We start from the raw sequence: 19231 nt of genomic DNA, 5'->3' as shown, positions 1-19231 counted from the left end.
CAAGAGAAGACGTTTGAAAATAGACTGGTTTTGGTTTTTTGTTTTTGTCTCTGTTTTTCTTTTTTTCTTTTTTTTTTAAAGAATTAATTTGTTTTCAGTATGTTTTCCATCAAGTCCTGGATCATCTCCGATTCACATCCGCCCCTGCTTTGACAAAGAGCTCCGCAATCTCCGCCTTTCCCATCTCCGCAGCCAAGTACAACGGCGTGCGGTTGTGACGATCCGTCATGTGAACCCATTCCCGCCCCTTTTCACCCAGCCTGGCACAACACTCGAGCAACACCTCGAGGAGAGGAACGTCGTCATCCAGGACCGCCCTGTGGAACAAGCCCAGCCCGGACTCGTCCCGCACCGCCCCGAGGTCGGCCCCGAGGTCCAGACAGCACTTCACAGTGTCCATCTGCCTCATCTCAACGGCCCAGAAGAGGCACGACTTGCCCGACTTGCTCTTGGACTCGAGATCCGCACCGCTCTTGACGAGGAGCTTGACAATCTGAACGTGGCCGCGTCCGGCGGCTGCCAGGAGCGGCGTCGACCACTCGTCGTCATCTACCTGTGGCGGGCGCCGTCCTGCAGCGGCGGGCTCAGCATGGCCACCAGCTTTAGAAGAGCGCCTTTCCAATCGTGAGCCGGGCATGGAATTCCCGTCCCCTTCTGCTGCTGGCCCAGGTACATCCGTCTTATCGAGGGCCTCTGGAGAAGCGTGGTTGGATTGTCTTCTGCTCTCTCGAAGCCCGGCGGGTGGCGTCGCCCACTGTGACGTCGAGGGCGTGTTGATGCTCTGATACGTGCTGGGCAGGCCGGGAGACTCGGTGTTGAAGCCGAGCATCGGATCGAACTTGTCCGAGCCGGAGGACGGAGAGAATTGGAAGAAGTCGGACGGTGAGACGGGGTTGAACTGACGAGACACCGGAAGGTCAGCCCACTCTTCAATCCTGGTGGGATCTCTCCCTGTGACCGGTCCAAAGGGGGCTGCTTACCGGCTCCGTGTCTTCCAGCTGCAGGTGTGACTCTCTACCTCGTCGGGGTTCGTTCACCCTCACTTCGATGGTGTCGTTCCTCGACTCCGGTAGCGTGTTGGCATGTGTCTGCCCCGGCATGTCTACACCGGCAACTCCCAAACCCAAGTCTCCCAGGTTGCCGCGATAAGTCATGCTAGCATCTGAGCCTGAGCCTGAGCCGGAGCCGTGAAGCCGCATCAAGGTCCGTTGTGTTTCTGCTTGTTGAACGCTCTCCAGCCCGTGTTCGGCATTCATGCCCGACGACGCATCCGACGGAGCGCCCAGCCAGGAAGAGCCGCCGTAGCTGCTCTGCCCAGCCACATGACACCGTTTCTGCATGGCCTCGTGGGCGAGCAACAGTTTGTGGGCATTCTCGAGACATTGCTTCTGCCGTTCCCCTATATTTTGAAGAACCGAGACGTCACGTCAGCGTTTTCTTTCCTTTGATCCTGTCTGATACAACTAGGAAGAGGGCATAGTGTCGGGTTTAACCTACTGTAGTGGCGTTGAGCGATGCGGTTTTGAACCTTGCGCCTCTCGCTGACATCCTCAAGCTGGGCTTGGGACCTTTCTCTCCTTCGGGTCATTGGCATCTGTAGAGCGTTTCGTCGTTAAACAAAGCCTTTTGAACCATAAACCTCATATCTTGAGCTTGCGCTGTTCTTGGCGCCCGGTGGGCTTGGTTTTGCCACGCGCAGACACACACACACACACATACAGTCTCTACTGGAAGAAAAACTCAAAAACGTTGGAGATAGTACCTTATTTTGAACCTTTTCAGTGTTTCGGTCTTCTGCATAAGCGCGCTCGTGTACTCGGTGGAGTGACCTTGAATCGTGTCCGCTTCTGCACGTGGATATATCTTGAAGACTTTACGGACAAAAGGCTTAGCATGTACCACTTCCACAACCTCAAAACTTTATAGAATCGGAAGAGCGAAGCATGCTTTCGGCGGTGGCTGTCCAATTTAGACGAAAACTATATACGCCAACTCTAACCTACAGCACCGTCGATCACACTCGAGTCAATGTGCTTGGTTGCAGGTTACGACGGGGATGGAATCCGACTTGAGCGGTCAGCTGGAGATGGACCTTGCTTGCAGCAACTCTGGAGATGAATTCCCCCTCTGGTTGTGCTCCGAGACGGATTGTTTCTTGAAGTTTCGGAAGGTTTTGTAGGTCTATTTACCGTCACACTTGGGCAATATGGGCAATGTGGCAACCTTTCTTATTACATAGATCGACGGCGACAAGATTCATGTGCCGAAGCAGCTGGAGGTCGGCCTGCTCGAGGTACTGACGCGGCCAACCGGCCCGGAGCTCGAGGTCTCCGGGTCCCGGTCGAACTATCGGACTGAGTTCACGGCCTGGAACTTATGAAATGTCCGCGAACTCTCCGAGAGGCAGAGACTCAGAAAGGTTCACTTTAGCAGATCACCTTTTTTTTCCTTTGCCCCTTGTTTTAAACAAAGATACAGGTGCTCCCCAAATGTCCAACCTTGGGCTGCCGGGCCATCCCAAACATCAAGTTTACTTTCCGAGTCGTCACCCAATCAACGCGGCCACGACGGCGTCTCCAAACTCGGCCGTGGAGGCGGACCCGCCGAGGTCCGGGGTCCGCACGCCGCTTTGCAAGGTCTCGCCCACTGCCTTTTCCACGGCGGCGGCAGCCAGAGGCATGTCCAGGGAGTACTTCAACATCATGGCCACCGAGAGGATCATGCCAACCGGGTTGATGACCCCCTGCCCAGCAATATCCGGCGCGGACCCTGCAACCAAAAACATCCTTGTCCGTCAGCAGTCAAGAAAGCTTAGCACGCCGGGGGGTCTTCCTTGCGGAACTTGCCGTGGATAGGCTCGTAGATACCACGAACCCTGCCTCCGCCGTCCAGAGTTTCGGGAATCCCACACAAGCTGGCGCTAGGGAGCAGCCCGATGCTGCCAATGATGGCCGCCCCTTCGTCGCTGATTATGTCGCCAAACATGTTACTCGTCAGCACCACGCCGTTCAGCCGGGTGGGGCTGCTCGCCATGACCATGGCCGCTGTGTCGATCAGCATATGCTGCAACGGGACGTGGGGGAACTCGGCGGCCATGACTTGGCTCACCACACCCCTCCAGAGACGGCCACACGACGCCAGGGCGTTGGCCTTGTCGAGGCTGATGACGGGCTGGGGTGGGCTGGTGGCCGTGGCCAGCTTGCCCGCCAGCCGAGCCGCTCGCTCGATCTCGGCTCTCGTGTACAGGTCCGTGTCGGCGGCCATGTTGAACGACCCGTCGTGCTCCGTCTTTTCGCCAAAGTACATGCCCCCCGTCAGTTCCCGGACAATCACCATGTTGGTCCCCGCGCACCGCTCCGTCTTGAGGGCCGACTGCTCCACGAGCGACGGCGCGACGAAGTTGATGGGACGGAGGTTGCCGAAGGCGTCCATGGCCTTGCGCAGTTTGCCGAGCCCTGACTCTACAGGCACAGCAGTGGAAGTCCATTTCTGGAGCCCGCGTGGGCCAGGTAAGCCCGGAATATCAGCACGTCATCTCTTGATTGGGGAGCGAAAAGGTGGACTTGTATCCTTACCGGTCCCCCCACCGCTCCGAGCAGGACAGCCGAAACCGAGGCGGCTTCGGAAAGGGTGCTTTGAGAGATCGTCACTCCCTCAGCGTCCCAGGAACTCTACCGTAGAGGAGGATCCAAGGTGAGTATAGGTACGGCTACGGTCACAGGTCCGGTCCTGCAGTCAGCAACTCACCCCGCCGATGAGACGGTACTTTAGATTGAACTTTGTGCCCTTGTTTTGGCGCTCAACCTCGCGTAGAACCTTTGCCAATTTATTGTCAATAAAAGCTAATACAGGGGATGTAGAGGGTTCAGAACAGTCTGGCTTCCCAGAACAAACGTACCTTGATGCCCTCGCGAACGACCTAGAGTGAACAGGCCATCTCTTGTTAGAACCCGGCGACGCCGACACTTTCAGTAGGCCCTGGGCAGTGGGAAGAGAGGAACCAAGAGCGGGTGAGCATACCTCAGGACCAGCATAGTCGCCTTCAAAAACAAGGATGTCGTGTTCCAAGGCCATGGTGATGTTTCGACGTTTTGATTGTCTCGTCAAGTGTGAAAGGTTGTCTCGGGTTGAGTCTGATGCAGCCCTCATATCGCTCATTTATCCTCGGTTCTGTCTTTCTAACTTGAGACCGGCCACTGGTTTAGTTGGTTACGGTCCCGCATGTATCGACATCACAAACCACTCAAGTCATGCTCGATGGCCTTGGTGTCTCGACCTTTGTGGACAAGGGTGAATTGCGTCCGGCCAAAGTCTTACGCAGCCTCTGCCAATCAGTTCTTGTCTTAGTCTCGCTTACTTTGGACCTTAGTTACAGTTCAACAGGAGATCGAAACCCATGTCGTTGCTCGTGGGGACTAGGTCGTATGAGTACGCTATTAGCTCATTATGCATCGAGTGTTTTTAAGTTAGCGTTTATGACTGACTAGTCCTGCTGTACATTCCCGAGCAAACGGGCCGTATGCTAAGCCTCTCGGGCTTCTTTGGATGCAGTCTCCATACATGGAGACTCCTCTCCCTCTTTGGCCCGTGGCCCCCAGATAACCCCCCAGCAACCAAACCTAGGGTTCCATTGCGGCATGTTGAGTAAACGGCGTCTTACTTTGTGCTCTTCTTGCGGATCTGCTTGTGACGAATCGATCGACCAATCGGCAAAACCCTATTTGATGCCTGTACACCATACATCGTATGGTCTTGCGAGGATCGGCGGAGTAGCCCGGCTGGATCTTCCCTACTGTTACATTTGGGACGAGCATGTACAAGTGGAGAGTCCGAGGCCGCCCGGAGTCTAAGTCTGGCGGTCAAATGACACGAAAAACTCTGCTTGTTTCTCGGACCATCACTTTCTTTGTATTGCAACTTTCCTCTACCCCCTCAACACAGTTCAGGCTGCCCGGACCATCCAATTAGAGAGCGTCTACTCACGTTCACTTCTCCCATCTGTACATCGTATGAGCTGCTTACGAGATGCGTTCCACACTCAATACCTCTAGGTTCAGCATATCGTCAGCACAAACCTAAAGAGGGAAGGCTCGGGAAACCGCCCTGGATGATGGAAGCCTTGAGCCTAATTGTCCAAAGGCTATCTGGTCCCCCAAGAAGGGCTAGTTGCCGACTAAACCCCCCTGGACCTGCTTCGCTGTAGTGCTTTGCCGATAGACGGGGAGTTAATTGATTTCATACACTAGAGCAGTATTGGCTATCGAGCAGTCTCCCCAACGGCCTCTTATTCCCCCCCCAGGAGCAAAGCAGTCTGTTCAAAAGAAATGTCGGCTATTCACGATTTTCGCCCAGTGCGCACAACCCTGAACTTTATCAAGGTGAAGGGAGATGGCTCGGATGATCTCGTGTCGTACATGGACAAGCCCGAGACGCAGGTGAAGCCTTTCGACACCAGGAAGGTGACGGTCCACGATGTCAGCGGTCGTGAAGAGCACTTCACACTGGAGCGGCATGGCTTCCAGTGGTTCCATCACGCTTCGTCGTTCAAGGACTTTGACGACGAGCGCTTGATCAAGGAGGTTTACTATCCAGAAACAGAGGAGCTGTTGCGCGATTTGTGAGTAGTAGCGAACTTCCCCCTTTCGCACCACAACACAAACCAAGCTTCTTCCTCCGCCCTATGATGCCAGTGGACTGACGAAATTCCTGTGCTTCTCGCTGGGCAGACTAGGTGTGAAGCGGGTGATTGCGGCGAACCATATGGTCCGGCGTGGTGACCGTGTCGATCATCCGGCAAAGCCCTGTCACAAGGTACACTTCGACTCTTCCATATCATACGCCCACCAGCTCCTTCACGACTTCTTCCCAGGCGAGGCCGACGAGCTCATGAAACACCGCGTCGTCATGGTCAACGCCTGGAGGCCTCTGGCGCCCGTCTTGCGGGATCCTCTATGCATCGGCGAGGCCCACAGCGTGCCCCCCGAGGACGAGGTCACGATCAGCATCCGCCACAGCACGGACGAGACCATCCCCAAGATGGAGACCAACGAGGTCCGGTACGGCGAGGGGCACAAGTGGTTCTACAAATCGGGCATGACGCCCGACGACGTCCTGGTCTTCAAGACCTTTGACAGCAAGACAGACGGCAGGGCTAGACGGGTGGCGCACTCTGCTTTTCAAGAGACTCCCTCGGCCGCTGATGGGTTGCCCGGAAGACAAAGCATTGAGCTGCGGGCGTTTGTATTTTACGAAAACGAGACGTGGGACTGAAATCATAGCCTCGATGCCGGTACGCAAGAGACGCAAGACAATCGACTATGGCCCGCGGTGACGGGGGAATCATCTGGACGGCTTGGTTGCGTGCTGTCTTTTGGCGGAGCCTCACATGTGAAGCGTGGCGACCTTCTGGGTCGCATCGTGAGCTTCCGACCCCAAGGATTAGCAACCATGTTATCTCCCCGAAAAGGAATAGGATGTGAAAAGGTTAAACGGAATGGAAGATATTGGCAGCGAGTCATGGTGATACGCAACAGACCATTTGTGGAGTAAACGTTGTGTTACCAACTTAGGATCGCTTTCCGGAGGTGTATTAAGTTGAAAACTCAACAAGCCCTCGTAAAATATTAAAGTGAAAGAAAAGTAAAAGTAATGGCGGCCAGCTCTTACCTATGTGATCTCCCCCAAAAGAATGGAAGACATTGGCAGCGAGTCATGCTGAATAAGTAAGTAGCAGATCGGTTGATAATAAGATATGTACCCGTTCGTTAGAGTTTCCCTACACCCTCCCAACGCGCGAGTATCAGGGTAGGGAAAGATGATTACATAGTAAATATCAGCCTGTATAACCTTCTTTCCCTAGCTGTAAGTTTAATACTAATCAGGCCTTCGTAAAAAGCCAAAAGACAAAACGGGATGGCGGCCAAGTCTAACTTTGGCCTTTTTTGGCTCAAGTCATTGTTAAAGTTGATGCAATGCTTCGTTCCATTGGCTCACATGGGCCACACGAGACAGTAACCGAAGCCTCAGCGCCCATTGGCTCACTCTAAATGTGAAAAACACAGGTGTACCTGTACGATGTATGATGTACGATTAGGATAGCTCGAATACTATGCCGGGAAATCTCCGAAATGCTTGCGATATAGGTCTGAATGATGTACTTCTGCTCCAGGGCCGCGGACACCCCATCTATGCCCCATCTAGATAGTTTCAACGGCTCGGAACTCAAAAGGACGGGAGAGAGCAGGACGATGGTCAGTCGGTCCCCCACTCAACGCGTTGGCAGCTTGTTGTTGAGCGCCGGACTCCCGAAGTCGCAGATACCCAGCAACCTGTTGCGGAACCGCGGAGTCAGTTTTCTCTTTGTCTCATGTCTGGGTTCACGACACGTGAAAGGTGGTGGTGGTGGTGTCACTTACGACGAAAGCCGAGACGACAGCGCGTATTGACGCATCCGTCTCTCCGTCCCCCACACCAACTCCCCAGTCTGTGGCAGCGTCGGCGGTTGTGAGTTTTGCGTAGGCCACGGTGCTGCCGGGCAACACCTCGCTCGGCGACCCGTCCAAGGTTTCACATTGTACGGAAATCTCGACTTGGTCGGGGAGGTTCAACACCCGCGCCAGAGCCGCGTGGGTTTCGGCCGGGTCGTCCTTGTCCAGGGCCGAGAGGATGTCGCCTAGGGCAAAGATTCCAGAATCGTTTGTGCCCGCCAGTAAGGTAGGCAGAGGGGCCTGTCCCATTGTCCCAATGTGGAACACATTGCAGAACGCCTGGCAGACATCGTGGTTGCTGATGCTCTTGCGCTCTTCTTCGGCCCGTTCGGCCAGTTGCTGCACGACGCCTTGGAAAAGACGTAGCAGGTCGACCGGGATGTTTCGGAGACCCAGCATCTGGCCCAGAACCCACGCGGTGCCGGCCTTGCCGCTCTGGCTGGTGATGCCGACGACGCAATCCCGCATGTCGCGGCCGAGGTCGCTCGGGTCCAGAGGCAGATACGGGACCTGCCAGGGCGCGTCCGCCGACGCGCTCTGACGCGCGCGAAGCCCCTTGGAGATGGCGTCTTGGTGAAGCCCGCTGAAGGCGCGGAAGTAGAACGACCCGGAGTACGGAGTTCGCGGGGGCACCGGCATGTTGGTGACTTCGGCGTACGTCGTGGCCACCTCGTCGAGACGACTCAGGTCGAGGCCCGGGTCGAGACCCATCGTCATGGCGTTGGCGGCCACGATGATCATGTCGACGTTGCCACCCCGCTCCCCGTGCCCAAAGGCACAGCCGTCGACGCGGTCCGCCCCGGCCAAGCAGGCGAGCTCGGCGGCCGCCACGGCGCATCCGCGGTCGTTGTGCGGGTGTACGCCGAAGCGGAACGTCTCGCGGTCCGACAGGTTCTTGAGCAGGTACTCGACCCGGTCAGCAAAGACGTTGGGCGGCGACACCTCGACGCTCGCCGCCACCCCGAGGACCATCTTGTCGTCGACCGTCGGCTTCCACGCCGCCTTGACGGCCTCGGCGCAGCGTATGACGGCCTCGACCCGGGCGTTGGAGAAGTCTTCGAAACCGAAGCTGAACGACCACTCCGTGCCCTCGGCGTAGGGGCCGCCGTCTTTGACGAGGGACCGCACGTAGGCGGCGCACGACCGCGCGCGCTCGACCCATTCGTCCTCGGTCATCCTGAGCACCACCTCGCGCAGGGAGTCGCTGCAGCCGATGTAGGTGAAGACGTTGGCCTTTTTCGCGCCGTGGAGGCTCTTGACCGTCTGGAGGAGCGCGTCTTCCCGGCAGGGGGAGCAGACCTGGATGCATACGTCGTCCGGCACGAGGCCGGGTGTTTCCACGACATGACGGACGAAGTCGTTGTCGCTCTTGGAGGCGCCGGTGTACCCGAGCTCTATCTCCTTGAACCCGAGTGAGACCAGGCTCTTGAAGATGATGACTTTTTGGTTGAAAGTCTTGAAGAGTCAGCCCACTGCCAGATGTTTTTTCAGTCCATCATGACACAAATTTCTTAGTTATTTTATTTGGTCTTTGTCCTTTATCTTTAGGGAAAAGTGGGAGAGTGATTGAGAGGGTGAGAGTGAGTGAGAGTGAGAGTGAGAGTGAGAGTGAGTGAGAGTGAGAGTGAGTGAGAGTGAGAGTGAGAGTGGGTGAGAGTGAGAGTGAGAGTGAGTGAGAGTGAGAGTGAGAGTGAGTGAGGGTGAGTGAGGGTGAGTGACAGATGAGGACCAGAAGCCTTGATACAACAGTTCTCAAAGTGAGACTCGGAAAAAAATCTGGGCTGCATACCATGGGGATGGGCGAAGCTTGGTTGCCATCGCGGAGGTCGTGGGACAGGAACTCGGGGCACTTTGTCATCTCCTTGGACGGCCATTCGCGGTTCGCAAGTGGTACTGGCGGCGGCACCCGACCGCCATACTTGTTACGGATTGTCGTGGCATCGATCATTTCGTGAATAGTATGAATAATTTTGGAATGTGAGTTATGTCGTAGGTCTCACTTTGCAACCAGACAACCGGTCAAAACCTTGGGATGTCCCACTAGCTAGCTCCATCATGATATAGAACCGAATTCAACCCGCACGGAAGAAAGAATTAACTACACAAAGATAAGATGACCATACTCGTTTCAGGTGACGGTTGTGACGTAAGCCTATGTTCGTTTGAGTACATACATCTTACGGGGGTATAGACTTCTGGCTTATGTCACGGTCATCTCCGCGTCCGGCCAATTCCCCCCCCCCCCCCCCCCCCCCCTCGTTCAGACATTCATTCCATACAGCCGGATGTACGCTAGAAACAAGGGGTCTTGAGATGTTATAGTCAAATAGAAATGTACATTCTTCACTCGGGAAATTCCGTGACCCCCCCTCCAGGTCCCTAGACGTCGCGTCGAAGCCCACAGACTGACGACATCATGCCCGCCCCCAAGCCCAAAGCCGACTTTGGTAAGTTCTCTCAGATATGTAGCTGCGGCACATGCCCATCCAAAAGGTCTCAAGAATTCTCAAGAAGGGATCGGGTTCTGATAGTTCTCCAGATTGGTTGGTGTATGACAGCAAGAAGAACCCTGGTACGTGTCGTGTCCTCGTTGCTCTACTCCCGTCGTGGTTTGCCTCCAAAGTGCGCCTCCCGCTAAGTGAGCCATCTCTTATGCAATTTGCAGTCAACGGCCATGTGCAGTCCGTATTTTCCATCCAGACAGGCCAGTGGTCGACTCCCGCTTTCGTCGAAAGCCCGCTACTCTCCGTACACGGACTCGCACCCGGTCTCAACTACGGCCAGCACATCTTTGAGGGCCTCAAGGCATTTCGGCGGCCGGATGACGAGATAGCCGTGTTTCGACCTGGCGATCACGCGGCGCGCTTTCAGCGCTCGGCTGCCTTTCTCGAGATGCCCGAGGTCCCCAAGAGCCTGTTTCTGCAGTGTGTCGACCTGGCCGTCCGCCGGAACGCCGAATACGTCCCTCCTCACGACGTGGTTGGCGGCTCGTTGTACATCAGGCCCCTCGAGTTCGCGTCCAGCGTACAGATCGGGCTGGATCCGCCAGACGAATACACGTTCTGCGTCTACGTCCAGCCGCATTTCGGACTCCACGCCGTCTCCAGCCTGAAAGCCCTGGTCGCGGACGATTACGATCGCGTTGCGACGAGGGGTGCCGGCAAGGCCAAGATGGGCGGAAACTACGCCTGCATCCCCAAGTGGTCTCGTCTCGCCAAGGAGGAGGGGTTCAACCTTCTGCTGCACCTGGACAGCAGCACGCAGACCAAGATTGAGGAGTTTTCCACGTCGGGGTTCGTCGGTATACGCGACGACGGCGAGGGGTCGGTGACGGCTCTGGTCTCGGACAGCGAGACGGTCCTCGACAGCATCACGGTGGACTCGATGGCACTTCTCGCGACATCGTTCGGGTGGGGGGTCGAGAGACGGTCGGTAGGGCAGCTCCCAATTCATTCCATCGGGGCATTTTGTTCTTTTTTCTTTTACCATTACTACCTCCGTCGGCTACATGATCCTAGCTCACCAGTCTCACCTGTCTGACAGATCAACTTTGCCGAACTCGCCACCATCACCGAGGCCATGGCTGCGGGCACAGCGTCGGGGGTCTTATCGGTGAGCAACATCTACCGAAAAGCAACTGGGGAGAGGTTCGATCTCGTTTCTGGCGGCCCTTGCTACGCCAGAATATCCGGTGCACTGAGGAGGATACAGAGGGGGGTTGAACAAGACCGTTTCGGGTGGTGCAGAGTGGTGGAAATGAAGTAGACCGTCACTCATATTGTCCAAACCTGCATTTTCTCTAATCGTGTAGATAAAATGGAGAGAAACGCCGGTTGCAGAGTTAGAATTAATCCTTTGGAGGCAATGATGCCCAAAATCAAGACGTGCTGTTCCATCGAGAATCTGATCACATTGTGCAGAACATGAGATGCCATCTATGCGCTGAAGACTAAGCGGGCGTAATGCTCGCTTGATAATTTTTCATCGTTTCTAATATTCACATGCGGCTTTGACCCCATTGAATGTGGTTTATAATAATCAGGGCACGGGTTTTGCAGTCGCAGATATCTTGAGATGCACAGTCTTACATCACCTCCACCATGCACAATAAGGACCTCTACAGCATATAGTCATCCCAACACAAAAACGGGAGCCAATATGTCCCGGGTCACGCCGTGATAATGTTGTAGCGGTAAGAGATGGTTATATATAACGACACACGACGCTCTCTATGACCCATACATGAAACCAACTACAGAGACACACAACGCTGTCTTGAATGCTCCGGTGTTTTCGACTCCCACTTCTCGCTGTCATCTTGACTTGCTCCTTCACGGTGTCCGCGTTCCAGTGCAATCGTGTGGCGGTAGTGTATCTGGCACGGGCCTGTGTCGTGATCCCAATTCCATGGAGGCTGCCGCACGACAGGCTCAACAAGATCCAGCTCGTCAGAGGCATCAGTACCGGCTTCTGGCTTCTTCAGGGACGTCCACGGCAGGAAGAAAGCTATCAAGAACCCCGCGATTCCCAGACCCATGGAGACCAGGAACATACGGGTCAAGGCGTCATTGAAGATGTCCAGGGCGAGGGGGAAGTTCTCCGGCGACACTCGGCTCTGCAGATACCTCCGATTGATGTTTGTGGCGGACGCCGGGCTGAAGCCGGGCACGACGCTGGAAAGGCGGGAGAGCCGGCCCATGAAGACGCTGTGGTTCACGGCAATGAAGATGGCCGCCGACACGTTCCGCACGACGGCGAGTGCCGACATGCCCGCGGGGAAGTCCTTCTCGTCCAGCTCGGCCTGGGCGCCGACGGCGACCTGCTGCGTCGTGAAACCGTTCCCGAGCCCGAACACGGCGCCGAACCCCATCCAGACCGGCCGGCTGCTGTCCGGCCGGAGGCTGTAGAGCAGACCCGAGCCGACCGCCATCACGGCCGTTCCTGCTATCGTCCCCGGGGGCAGATAGTGTACCGCCCACGCCAGAATCCCGCTGGCGATGGTGCCGACGATGGAAGCCCCGAGGGTGGGCAGTATTCCAATGGAAGCTTGCAGAACGGACTCGGTTGCCAGTCCCTGTATCCATATCGGAAACTTTTTGCGCGGTATCGCGGTGTTGTCAGTATATCATCCAGACATATTGTAAGGAGGAAGGGCGGGGGACTGCTAAAACACAGGACCAGTGATGACCACTCACATAGTACGACGTCGGTATCTGCGAGCCCGCCTGCGTCCACAGCCAAACCAAGTTGGTGACAAAATGCCGGTTCTTCAGGAGTCGCGTGGGAAAGGTCGCCCGGTCCATCTTCTTGTGCTGGTCAACCGCCGCCACGACGAAGACGGCAACCGACACCAGGATGGGCGCCAGCACCACCGCTTCAGTCCACGAGTTGCTCGTGCCGGCCGAGTTCAGCCCCAAAAGCAGGCATGCCGTGCCGCCCGCGATCAGAAACCCACCGGGCAGGTCGAGCTCGCCGAGGTCTTCCAGCCGTATGAGCCAACAACGGGCCTTGGAGTCCGCTCTTTTCTCGGTCACCAGGAAGACGAGTGCCACGAAGAGAATGGCGTCGACGGGCAGGTTGATCCAGAAGCACCACGGCCAGCCCACGGACTGTGCGATGCCGCCCGCAACGAGGGGCCCGGCCATGACGGCCAGAGTCTCCCCCGTCCCCATGATCCCGCCGTAAAAGGGCCGCTTGTGAAGGGGCATGATAGACGCCGTCAGGCTGATTTTCGTCAGCGTTTAAGGACTTTTCCATCGGGCTCGGAGGAAGAAACATAGGACATACAGTGTGGTTCCAACCTGCATGCCTGCACACCCGAGGCCGGCAAGGACTCTCCCCACGATGAAGACGGGCGATGTCTTGGCAACGGCGCAAACGACGGAGCCAGCTGCTGATACAACTATCGACACCAGGAATACCTTCTTGGTCGAGAGCACGGCGTACATCTTGCCGAACGTCAACAGCGAGGCCCCGTTGGCTGCTAGACTGCCAGGCTGCGCGTTAGTGTCGGCCACGTTCACCGCCATGGTATTGAAGCAGAGTTTGGGAAAGGCTTAGAGGTAGATAGACGTTGACAACTTACTAGGCTGACCCCCACCAGCCGACGTCCGCCAGTGATTGGAATTCTCTCCCCAGCGTCGGCGCCAGGATTCCAACGAAGCTCGAGTCCTAGATGATGGACATTGATAGGATCATTAGCCACTGCATGATAGCAAGAGGAGTTTCCCATCTGTCACAGTTGCTGGTTGGTTCTTGTTGGCCCAGATCTTGGACTCTGAATAACCATGTGAACCGATCTTTGAACGCCAAAAGAAGAAAAAAAGAGGTACGTACCATCCCGATCGTTATCTGCCCCAAAGTGAGTGCCGCAACAATGGCCCACAGGCGCCAACCTGAAAGATAGCCGCTGCCCTGGTTCATCGCTTGTTAGCCTGTTGGGCGTGGTCTCTCTCAGCGAGGTGTACGGGCAGAGTTTTACCGGGCTGTTGACATCCAGGGGCTCATCCGGTCGCGAGGAATCCATAGCTGTCACGGGGGAAGTGTAAAGAGGTCCAGGATGAGCGGTCTATGAAAACATGGAATTCAAAAACACAAATCCAACTTCAGCTTCACCGACTAGTATGTAGAATAGAGAGGGCTATGATCGACAGTATACCGTGTCCTCACCACAGGCTTCCAGGCCACCATCTTCCTCCTACAAGAACGACCAACGAAGCCTCCCAAGCTCGTTGAGGGTATTTCCCACCACCTGCCACACAGCAGATCCTCACACAGCAGCTCGTCACTCAGCCTGGCACGAAGGAGGGCCAATCCGTTGGGCAACGTGAGACCCTGTGCCATCACAACATCGCAAGGATGGGGGGAGCCCCCCACAAAAATAGGGGAGATGGGCGAGAGGATGGGAAACTTTGGTCTCACGTAAGCTGTCTAATGATGTGTGTAGAACGAAACTCTGAAAGAGAAAAAAAGAAGAAAGACTCACTCACGGTCATGACTTGGCAGGTTTTGACGGCTTTTGGACGATCCTGAGTCACGAAGCCGTCATTTGTTACCTTGGAAGTGGAGTTTACACACATTGATGAAATGCTTGGAGGCATGTGCATAGCACAGTTGGTGTGAGTTGTTAGCTAAGGGATGTTTTTACTCTGCTTAGCTGATTATGTCGGCCATCGACATAATGCTGAGGTCGCTGACTCAGACCAAAGTTTAATTTGACAGCGTGTTGACGTGAGCTGATTACGCTACTTAGTGCGAAGCTTGCTCGCTTACATAATGTTCCCGACATGTCCCTCTCCACTAAAAGTAGCAGGGGGCTCAAAAGGGAAAGGTGGGGTCCAATGCCGAAAGAAGCCTAGTGGCGTGCTTGATTTTGTGCTATGCAGACAAGGCAGAAGCATAAACTTGGGGGATACTCGGCTATGTAAAACACATCGGACAATGGAGAATCATGACGGAAACCATGGAATTTCGGCTTGACGCAAGAAATGGCCCATTCTGTAGGATTTCTCAGTTCATGAGACTGGTCGCAGCCAGCCAAAGTGATTTTCGCTGAGAAAGCGCCTTGAATATTGATTTAACGTAGGAATATCTGTTTTTTCGTGACGATGAAGCTGTAGGTACAATCAGTCGCCCGAGGGTTCTGTTCATATGTTCAATGCTAGCTGCAAATAACAAAACTGCCTGTGGACATGTAACATCGTTCCAGAGCTTGAAGTTATACGCAGGACAGAACAGATGTGTGGGTGGTGAAGACATCCGGTCCGCTATTCCATCTCACTTTCACAGCCCACCGCCGGCCTTCTCCGGCACATCTCCGTCTCGGCACGCCTTCTTGAACTGGATATACGGCCCGTCCTTGTCGCTGGTGAACGCCCACTTGACCTGGTACTGGCCCTCTACCAACCCCTTCCCCTCGCCCACGCTGCCGAGGTGCCCCGAAGCGGCGCGGAAGTCGTAGTCGCTGATGACCGTGGCCATGCACACCATGAGCTCTAGCATGGCGAGCGATCTCCCCACGCAGTTCCGCGGGCCGATGGAGAACACGGTGTACGCGCTGTTGGCCACGTCGACGGCCGCCTGTCCGACATGCTCCGCGAGCCACCGCTCCGGCCAGTACTTGAGGGGCTGCGGGAAGTACCGTTGGTCGTGCTGCAGCGCGAAGATGCCCGTCCCTACGTCCAGACCCTCGGGGATGTGCTCGTCGCCGATGAGGAGGCCCCCGGGGAGCACCTCGCGCCACATCGCTCCGGCAGCCGGGGGGCAGAGGCGCATGGCTTCGGTCACGCAGGCCTTTAGGTAGACGCACGACGACAGCGCCGGTCCGGGTTTCACGTCGCCGCTCGAGCGGAACGTCCTGCGCACTTCCGCCACCACTCTTTCGTATGCGGCAGGGTTGCGCGAGAGATAGAAAAAGGTCGCTGCAATGCCGGTCGACGTCGTGTCGGAACCTGGATTTTGAAAAACATTCAACTCTGTGGTCCCTTTGCTACCCGAGCTGATATCTCGTTGTCCTTCTCACTGAAGTCGAAAAAGGTAAGGGAGAAAGAGAGAAAGAAAAAAAAAAGAAAACAAAAAGACAACTCACCTGCAATGATGAGAAGGTTGCTCTCGGCCCACAGCTGCTGCTCCGACAAGGCCTCGTTCGTGTCGGGATCTCTGGCCTCGACCAACAACGAGAAGATGTCGGCCTCGGGTTTGGGTTTCCCGCCCTCTCGCCTCGTATCCATGAGCTGCTTGCTCTTCTGGGAGAACCGGAACGCGCGCCGCCGTGCGTCCGGAAACATGATCCTGTGGAGGCCCAGATCCTCGAGCTCGGGCAGCTGGAACAGGTAACTGATGCGACGGAGCTGCCCTTGGATCGCGTGGCTGATCCAGTGGTTCTCGGAGCTCTCGAGCATGTCGTACGAGCTCCCAAACACTACCCGAGACATGACATCAAAAGTGTAGAGGTCGGCTAGGGGTTCCCGATTCACAGTCAGTTGGTTGCGCCCACTCGCCGAGGCTCTGGTGGACACTCTTGACGGAGGAGATGGATCGACTCACACCAAACCGCCATGTTCTTGGGACATGTCCAGCCATCTTTATCATCATCATCGTCCGTGTTGGCAAGGGGCACCTGCGCGAAATCATCCCGCGGCTCGCCCAGTCGACGGCACAGGATGCGGGCCACGTCCAGCACCTCGGACGACGACGCCCGGATGAAGGACTCGGCAAAGCCCTGGCTGATGATTCTCCGCAGCTTCCCGTGCGTGGGCTTGTTGACGACGCTCTGGAGGGCTTCTGCCCCCTTGACCAGCGAGATGCGATGGTACGCTTTCGATTTCTGCACGTTTTTGCCGAAGCCGTATATAGCTTGAATTTCCCTTCCATCAGTACGACCCAATTCTCTACAGGTTTTCCAATCATGGACCTGCCGTCAGAGATACAACTCACATTTGAGGCCAACATCAGTGTTCACCAAGAGCCTATTTGGCGCGTATCGAACGAGGTCCCCTTTTGATTTCAGGACGTAAGCGTGCGTCCGAGGGAAGTGGTGGCGATTTGACGCCCAAAGCAGCGCGACTCTTGGAAACTCACCATATTTCTGATGGCATGCCCATATGTCGATGTGAAGGTCGCCCGTATAAGCGTGGTATACCGAGTACCAGCTGGTAAGCTTGGCGAGGAGGGGACCCGGATATTTTGCGTATGGATGGAAAAAGAGACGGTACACGCACAAGTAGGCTAACTGTCAAACATCGTAGTGTGGTTAGCGTTGGAAATTCTCTCCCCTTCTTGCGGCGCGACTCAAGACTCCAACATGGGACACTTACTCCTACAACGGCGAATCCAAGCAAGGCCTGTAAAACACCGACGACAGTGTAAGGCGACGTGAATAGTGTCATGTTGGAAGAAACGACTGGCATCGACAGAAGCAAGCCAGGGGGTGAATCTCAGCAATCGCAGCAGATGGGCCTGAGCATGAGCAAGTGGCCATCCTGGGATATAGCTCCGCCGACCACCCGGGATATCCATACACCAACACCTGATTATGTTTTGCAGTATGAGTAAGCAACTTCACGTTGCGTCATCCTGGAAGAACGTCCTGAGTTTCCCCCCAAGCCGGGTTTCCGCAGTCTCTGTAACTTTGGGAGAAGCGGGCCCGGTGCCATGAGGGGCTTGTTGCCCGTCGCTGGCCACACACACATGCTGTACTGGGAGGGAGCCGGGACAAAGGGAGGAGAGGGAAAGATGTGATTAAGCAGGCAGTAGATATTTTTCCAAAACTTTGGGCAAAATGGAAGTGACTTTGCCAATGAGTCAGCTCATGACTTGGAGCCAATAAAGGCCAACCAAGAGAAGATGGAGAGCGGGCTTCGTACTGCTTCCATCAAGAGATACCAGGGTCTGCTCCTCGATGATCTCGTCTTTTCTTGTGTCCACCCATATTCTTTTTGACTTGAGAAGCGAAAACACCACGCTGGCCCGCGAACGTACGCACCACAATATGGCTTCTGCTGCTTCGGCAGAGAAGACGACCGAGGACGGGGGCATCGACTCTGCGTCCGAATGCCACGAGTCTGAGCACATGTTGCTTGACCACGATAACTACAACGACACCAGGGCAAGTCCCGAAAGACGTGGCCAAAGGTGGAAAGGGTTCTGGCTTCTACCGTCCGGCTTCCTCCTCGTATCAGTTCTGGCCTTCACGGCTGGCTACCTGTACCGCGAACGCGGATATGTCAAATGCATGTACCATTACGACAACCCAGACCTGTGTAAGTGCCCAAAATTCTTCGCCTTTTTCTTCTTCTTCTTCTCAAAAAGAGGCAAGCCAAGACTGACTCGACTGCAAAAACACAACAGTGCCCAAGTCGATCCTGAGCTACCTCCGCTCCGGCGGTGGGCAGTCCGCCAAGGTCTTTGAGCCGACTTGGCATATAGGACAGCCGCCCACGGAGCCGTGGGCGCGCCCTCCCGGCCCCGACGTCGAGGCCTTCTGGGACGAGCTGATGAGGCCGCACAGCTTCCTCATCACGCGCGAGGACATGGTCCGCCTGGGCAAGGACCCGGACAGATACGTCAGCATCCCGCCCGACTGGGGGTACGGCGACCGCGTGTTCCCGACGGTGCTGGACACGCACCACCAGATGCACTGCCTCAACGTGCTGCGCAAGATGATCTACCGCCACGTCTACTTCCCCAACATGACGACCCTGGGCGACGGCGAGGCGCGGCACTGCGACCACTGCCTGAAGATGCTGTACGAGGGCCTGGCGTGCCACAACTCGTGGGACGTGTTCAACATGATCTGGATCGAGGACTACCCCCACCCGGTCGCCGAGATGTCGAGGTCGCGCCAGTGCCGCCCGCTGGACGACCTGTGGCGCTTCGCCAGGGAGAACAACGTGATCGACGACGCGCGTCTGCAGCTGCTGATGCCGTCCCCGGGCGCCTACGCGCACCCGCAGTTCCCGGGGAACAAAAAGGTGCCCAAGGTGAGCGAGGAAGACCTCGACGAGCAGCGCAAGAAGTTCGACGCCGTGCTGGAGCAGTGGAGATCGACGGGCGAGATCCCGCGCCAGGGCGAGTTTGCGGGAGACGCTGTCGTCTAAACAAGGCGGCCGAGACGGGGGAGCTTAGGGTTAGACGGGAGTTGGGTGGTGAACGGGCTCCTGAAAGAGGAGAATGTTTATTTATTGAGACATATGCCGATGATGGGAGAGTTATAAAACAGCAGATACCGAGGCTTATGTGTTTTT

At 55.9% G+C, this 19231-nt stretch overlaps 9 protein-coding genes across 9 annotated transcripts; 3 read left to right on the top strand and 6 right to left on the bottom strand.

Moving 5' to 3' along the window:
- Positions 1 to 121: 121 nt before the first annotated feature.
- On the bottom strand, positions 122 to 1340 carry CH63R_09535 (calcium/calmodulin-dependent protein kinase type 1B; the record flags this gene model as incomplete). Its single annotated transcript, XM_018304509.1, has 2 exons — positions 122 to 898; positions 981 to 1340. The coding sequence occupies 2 exons, from the start codon at positions 1338 to 1340 to the stop codon at positions 122 to 124; spliced, it is 1137 nt and encodes a 378-aa protein (XP_018156532.1).
- A 1205-nt stretch (positions 1341 to 2545) lies between these two features.
- CH63R_09534 (3-isopropylmalate dehydrogenase) lies at positions 2546 to 4074 on the bottom strand (the record flags this gene model as incomplete). Its single annotated transcript, XM_018304508.1, has 6 exons — positions 2546 to 2769; positions 2868 to 3489; positions 3576 to 3671; positions 3748 to 3816; positions 3899 to 3919; positions 4021 to 4074. The coding sequence occupies 6 exons, from the start codon at positions 4072 to 4074 to the stop codon at positions 2546 to 2548; spliced, it is 1086 nt and encodes a 361-aa protein (XP_018156531.1).
- A 1250-nt stretch (positions 4075 to 5324) lies between these two features.
- Positions 5325 to 6270, top strand: CH63R_09533 (Catalyzes late reaction in the cephamycin biosynthetic pathway; the record flags this gene model as incomplete). The annotated part of the gene is made up of 2 exons (XM_018304507.1): positions 5325 to 5617; positions 5727 to 6270. 2 exons carry the CDS (start codon positions 5325 to 5327, stop codon positions 6268 to 6270), a joined length of 837 nt encoding a protein of 278 aa, XP_018156530.1.
- A 926-nt stretch (positions 6271 to 7196) lies between these two features.
- Positions 7197 to 9435, bottom strand: CH63R_09532 (2-isopropylmalate synthase; the record flags this gene model as incomplete). The annotated part of the gene is made up of 3 exons (XM_018304506.1): positions 7197 to 7328; positions 7416 to 8942; positions 9277 to 9435. The coding sequence occupies 3 exons, from the start codon at positions 9433 to 9435 to the stop codon at positions 7197 to 7199; spliced, it is 1818 nt and encodes a 605-aa protein (XP_018156529.1).
- Positions 9436 to 9903: 468 nt separating this feature from the next.
- CH63R_09531 (Branched-chain-amino-acid aminotransferase) lies at positions 9904 to 11252 on the top strand (the record flags this gene model as incomplete). The annotated part of the gene is made up of 3 exons (XM_018304505.1): positions 9904 to 9934; positions 10027 to 10919; positions 11031 to 11252. 3 exons carry the CDS (start codon positions 9904 to 9906, stop codon positions 11250 to 11252), a joined length of 1146 nt encoding a protein of 381 aa, XP_018156528.1.
- A 487-nt stretch (positions 11253 to 11739) lies between these two features.
- CH63R_09530 (MFS transporter) lies at positions 11740 to 13516 on the bottom strand (the record flags this gene model as incomplete). The annotated part of the gene is made up of 3 exons (XM_018304504.1): positions 11740 to 12579; positions 12623 to 13211; positions 13275 to 13516. The coding sequence occupies 3 exons, from the start codon at positions 13514 to 13516 to the stop codon at positions 11740 to 11742; spliced, it is 1671 nt and encodes a 556-aa protein (XP_018156527.1).
- A 589-nt stretch (positions 13517 to 14105) lies between these two features.
- On the bottom strand, positions 14106 to 14593 carry CH63R_09529 (uncharacterized protein; the record flags this gene model as incomplete). The annotated part of the gene is made up of 2 exons (XM_018304503.1): positions 14106 to 14413; positions 14473 to 14593. 2 exons carry the CDS (start codon positions 14591 to 14593, stop codon positions 14106 to 14108), a joined length of 429 nt encoding a protein of 142 aa, XP_018156526.1.
- Positions 14594 to 15269: 676 nt separating this feature from the next.
- CH63R_09528 (Benzoate 4-monooxygenase cytochrome p450) lies at positions 15270 to 17374 on the bottom strand (the record flags this gene model as incomplete). Its single annotated transcript, XM_018304502.1, has 5 exons — positions 15270 to 15937; positions 16075 to 16443; positions 16533 to 16841; positions 17067 to 17217; positions 17303 to 17374. The coding sequence occupies 5 exons, from the start codon at positions 17372 to 17374 to the stop codon at positions 15270 to 15272; spliced, it is 1569 nt and encodes a 522-aa protein (XP_018156525.1).
- Positions 17375 to 17886: 512 nt separating this feature from the next.
- CH63R_09527 (tat pathway signal sequence) lies at positions 17887 to 19084 on the top strand (the record flags this gene model as incomplete). The annotated part of the gene is made up of 2 exons (XM_018304501.1): positions 17887 to 18247; positions 18336 to 19084. The coding sequence occupies 2 exons, from the start codon at positions 17887 to 17889 to the stop codon at positions 19082 to 19084; spliced, it is 1110 nt and encodes a 369-aa protein (XP_018156524.1).
- Between the last annotated feature and the right edge of the window lie 147 nt (positions 19085 to 19231).

This window comes from Colletotrichum higginsianum, chromosome 6 (genome assembly GCF_001672515.1).
Source record: "Colletotrichum higginsianum IMI 349063 chromosome 6, whole genome shotgun sequence".
In the NCBI taxonomy this organism is placed as follows: Eukaryota; Fungi; Ascomycota; class Sordariomycetes; order Glomerellales; family Glomerellaceae; genus Colletotrichum; species Colletotrichum higginsianum.
The sequence above is the reverse complement of the archived record's forward strand: the minus strand, read 5'-3'. Positions and strand labels throughout refer to the sequence as shown.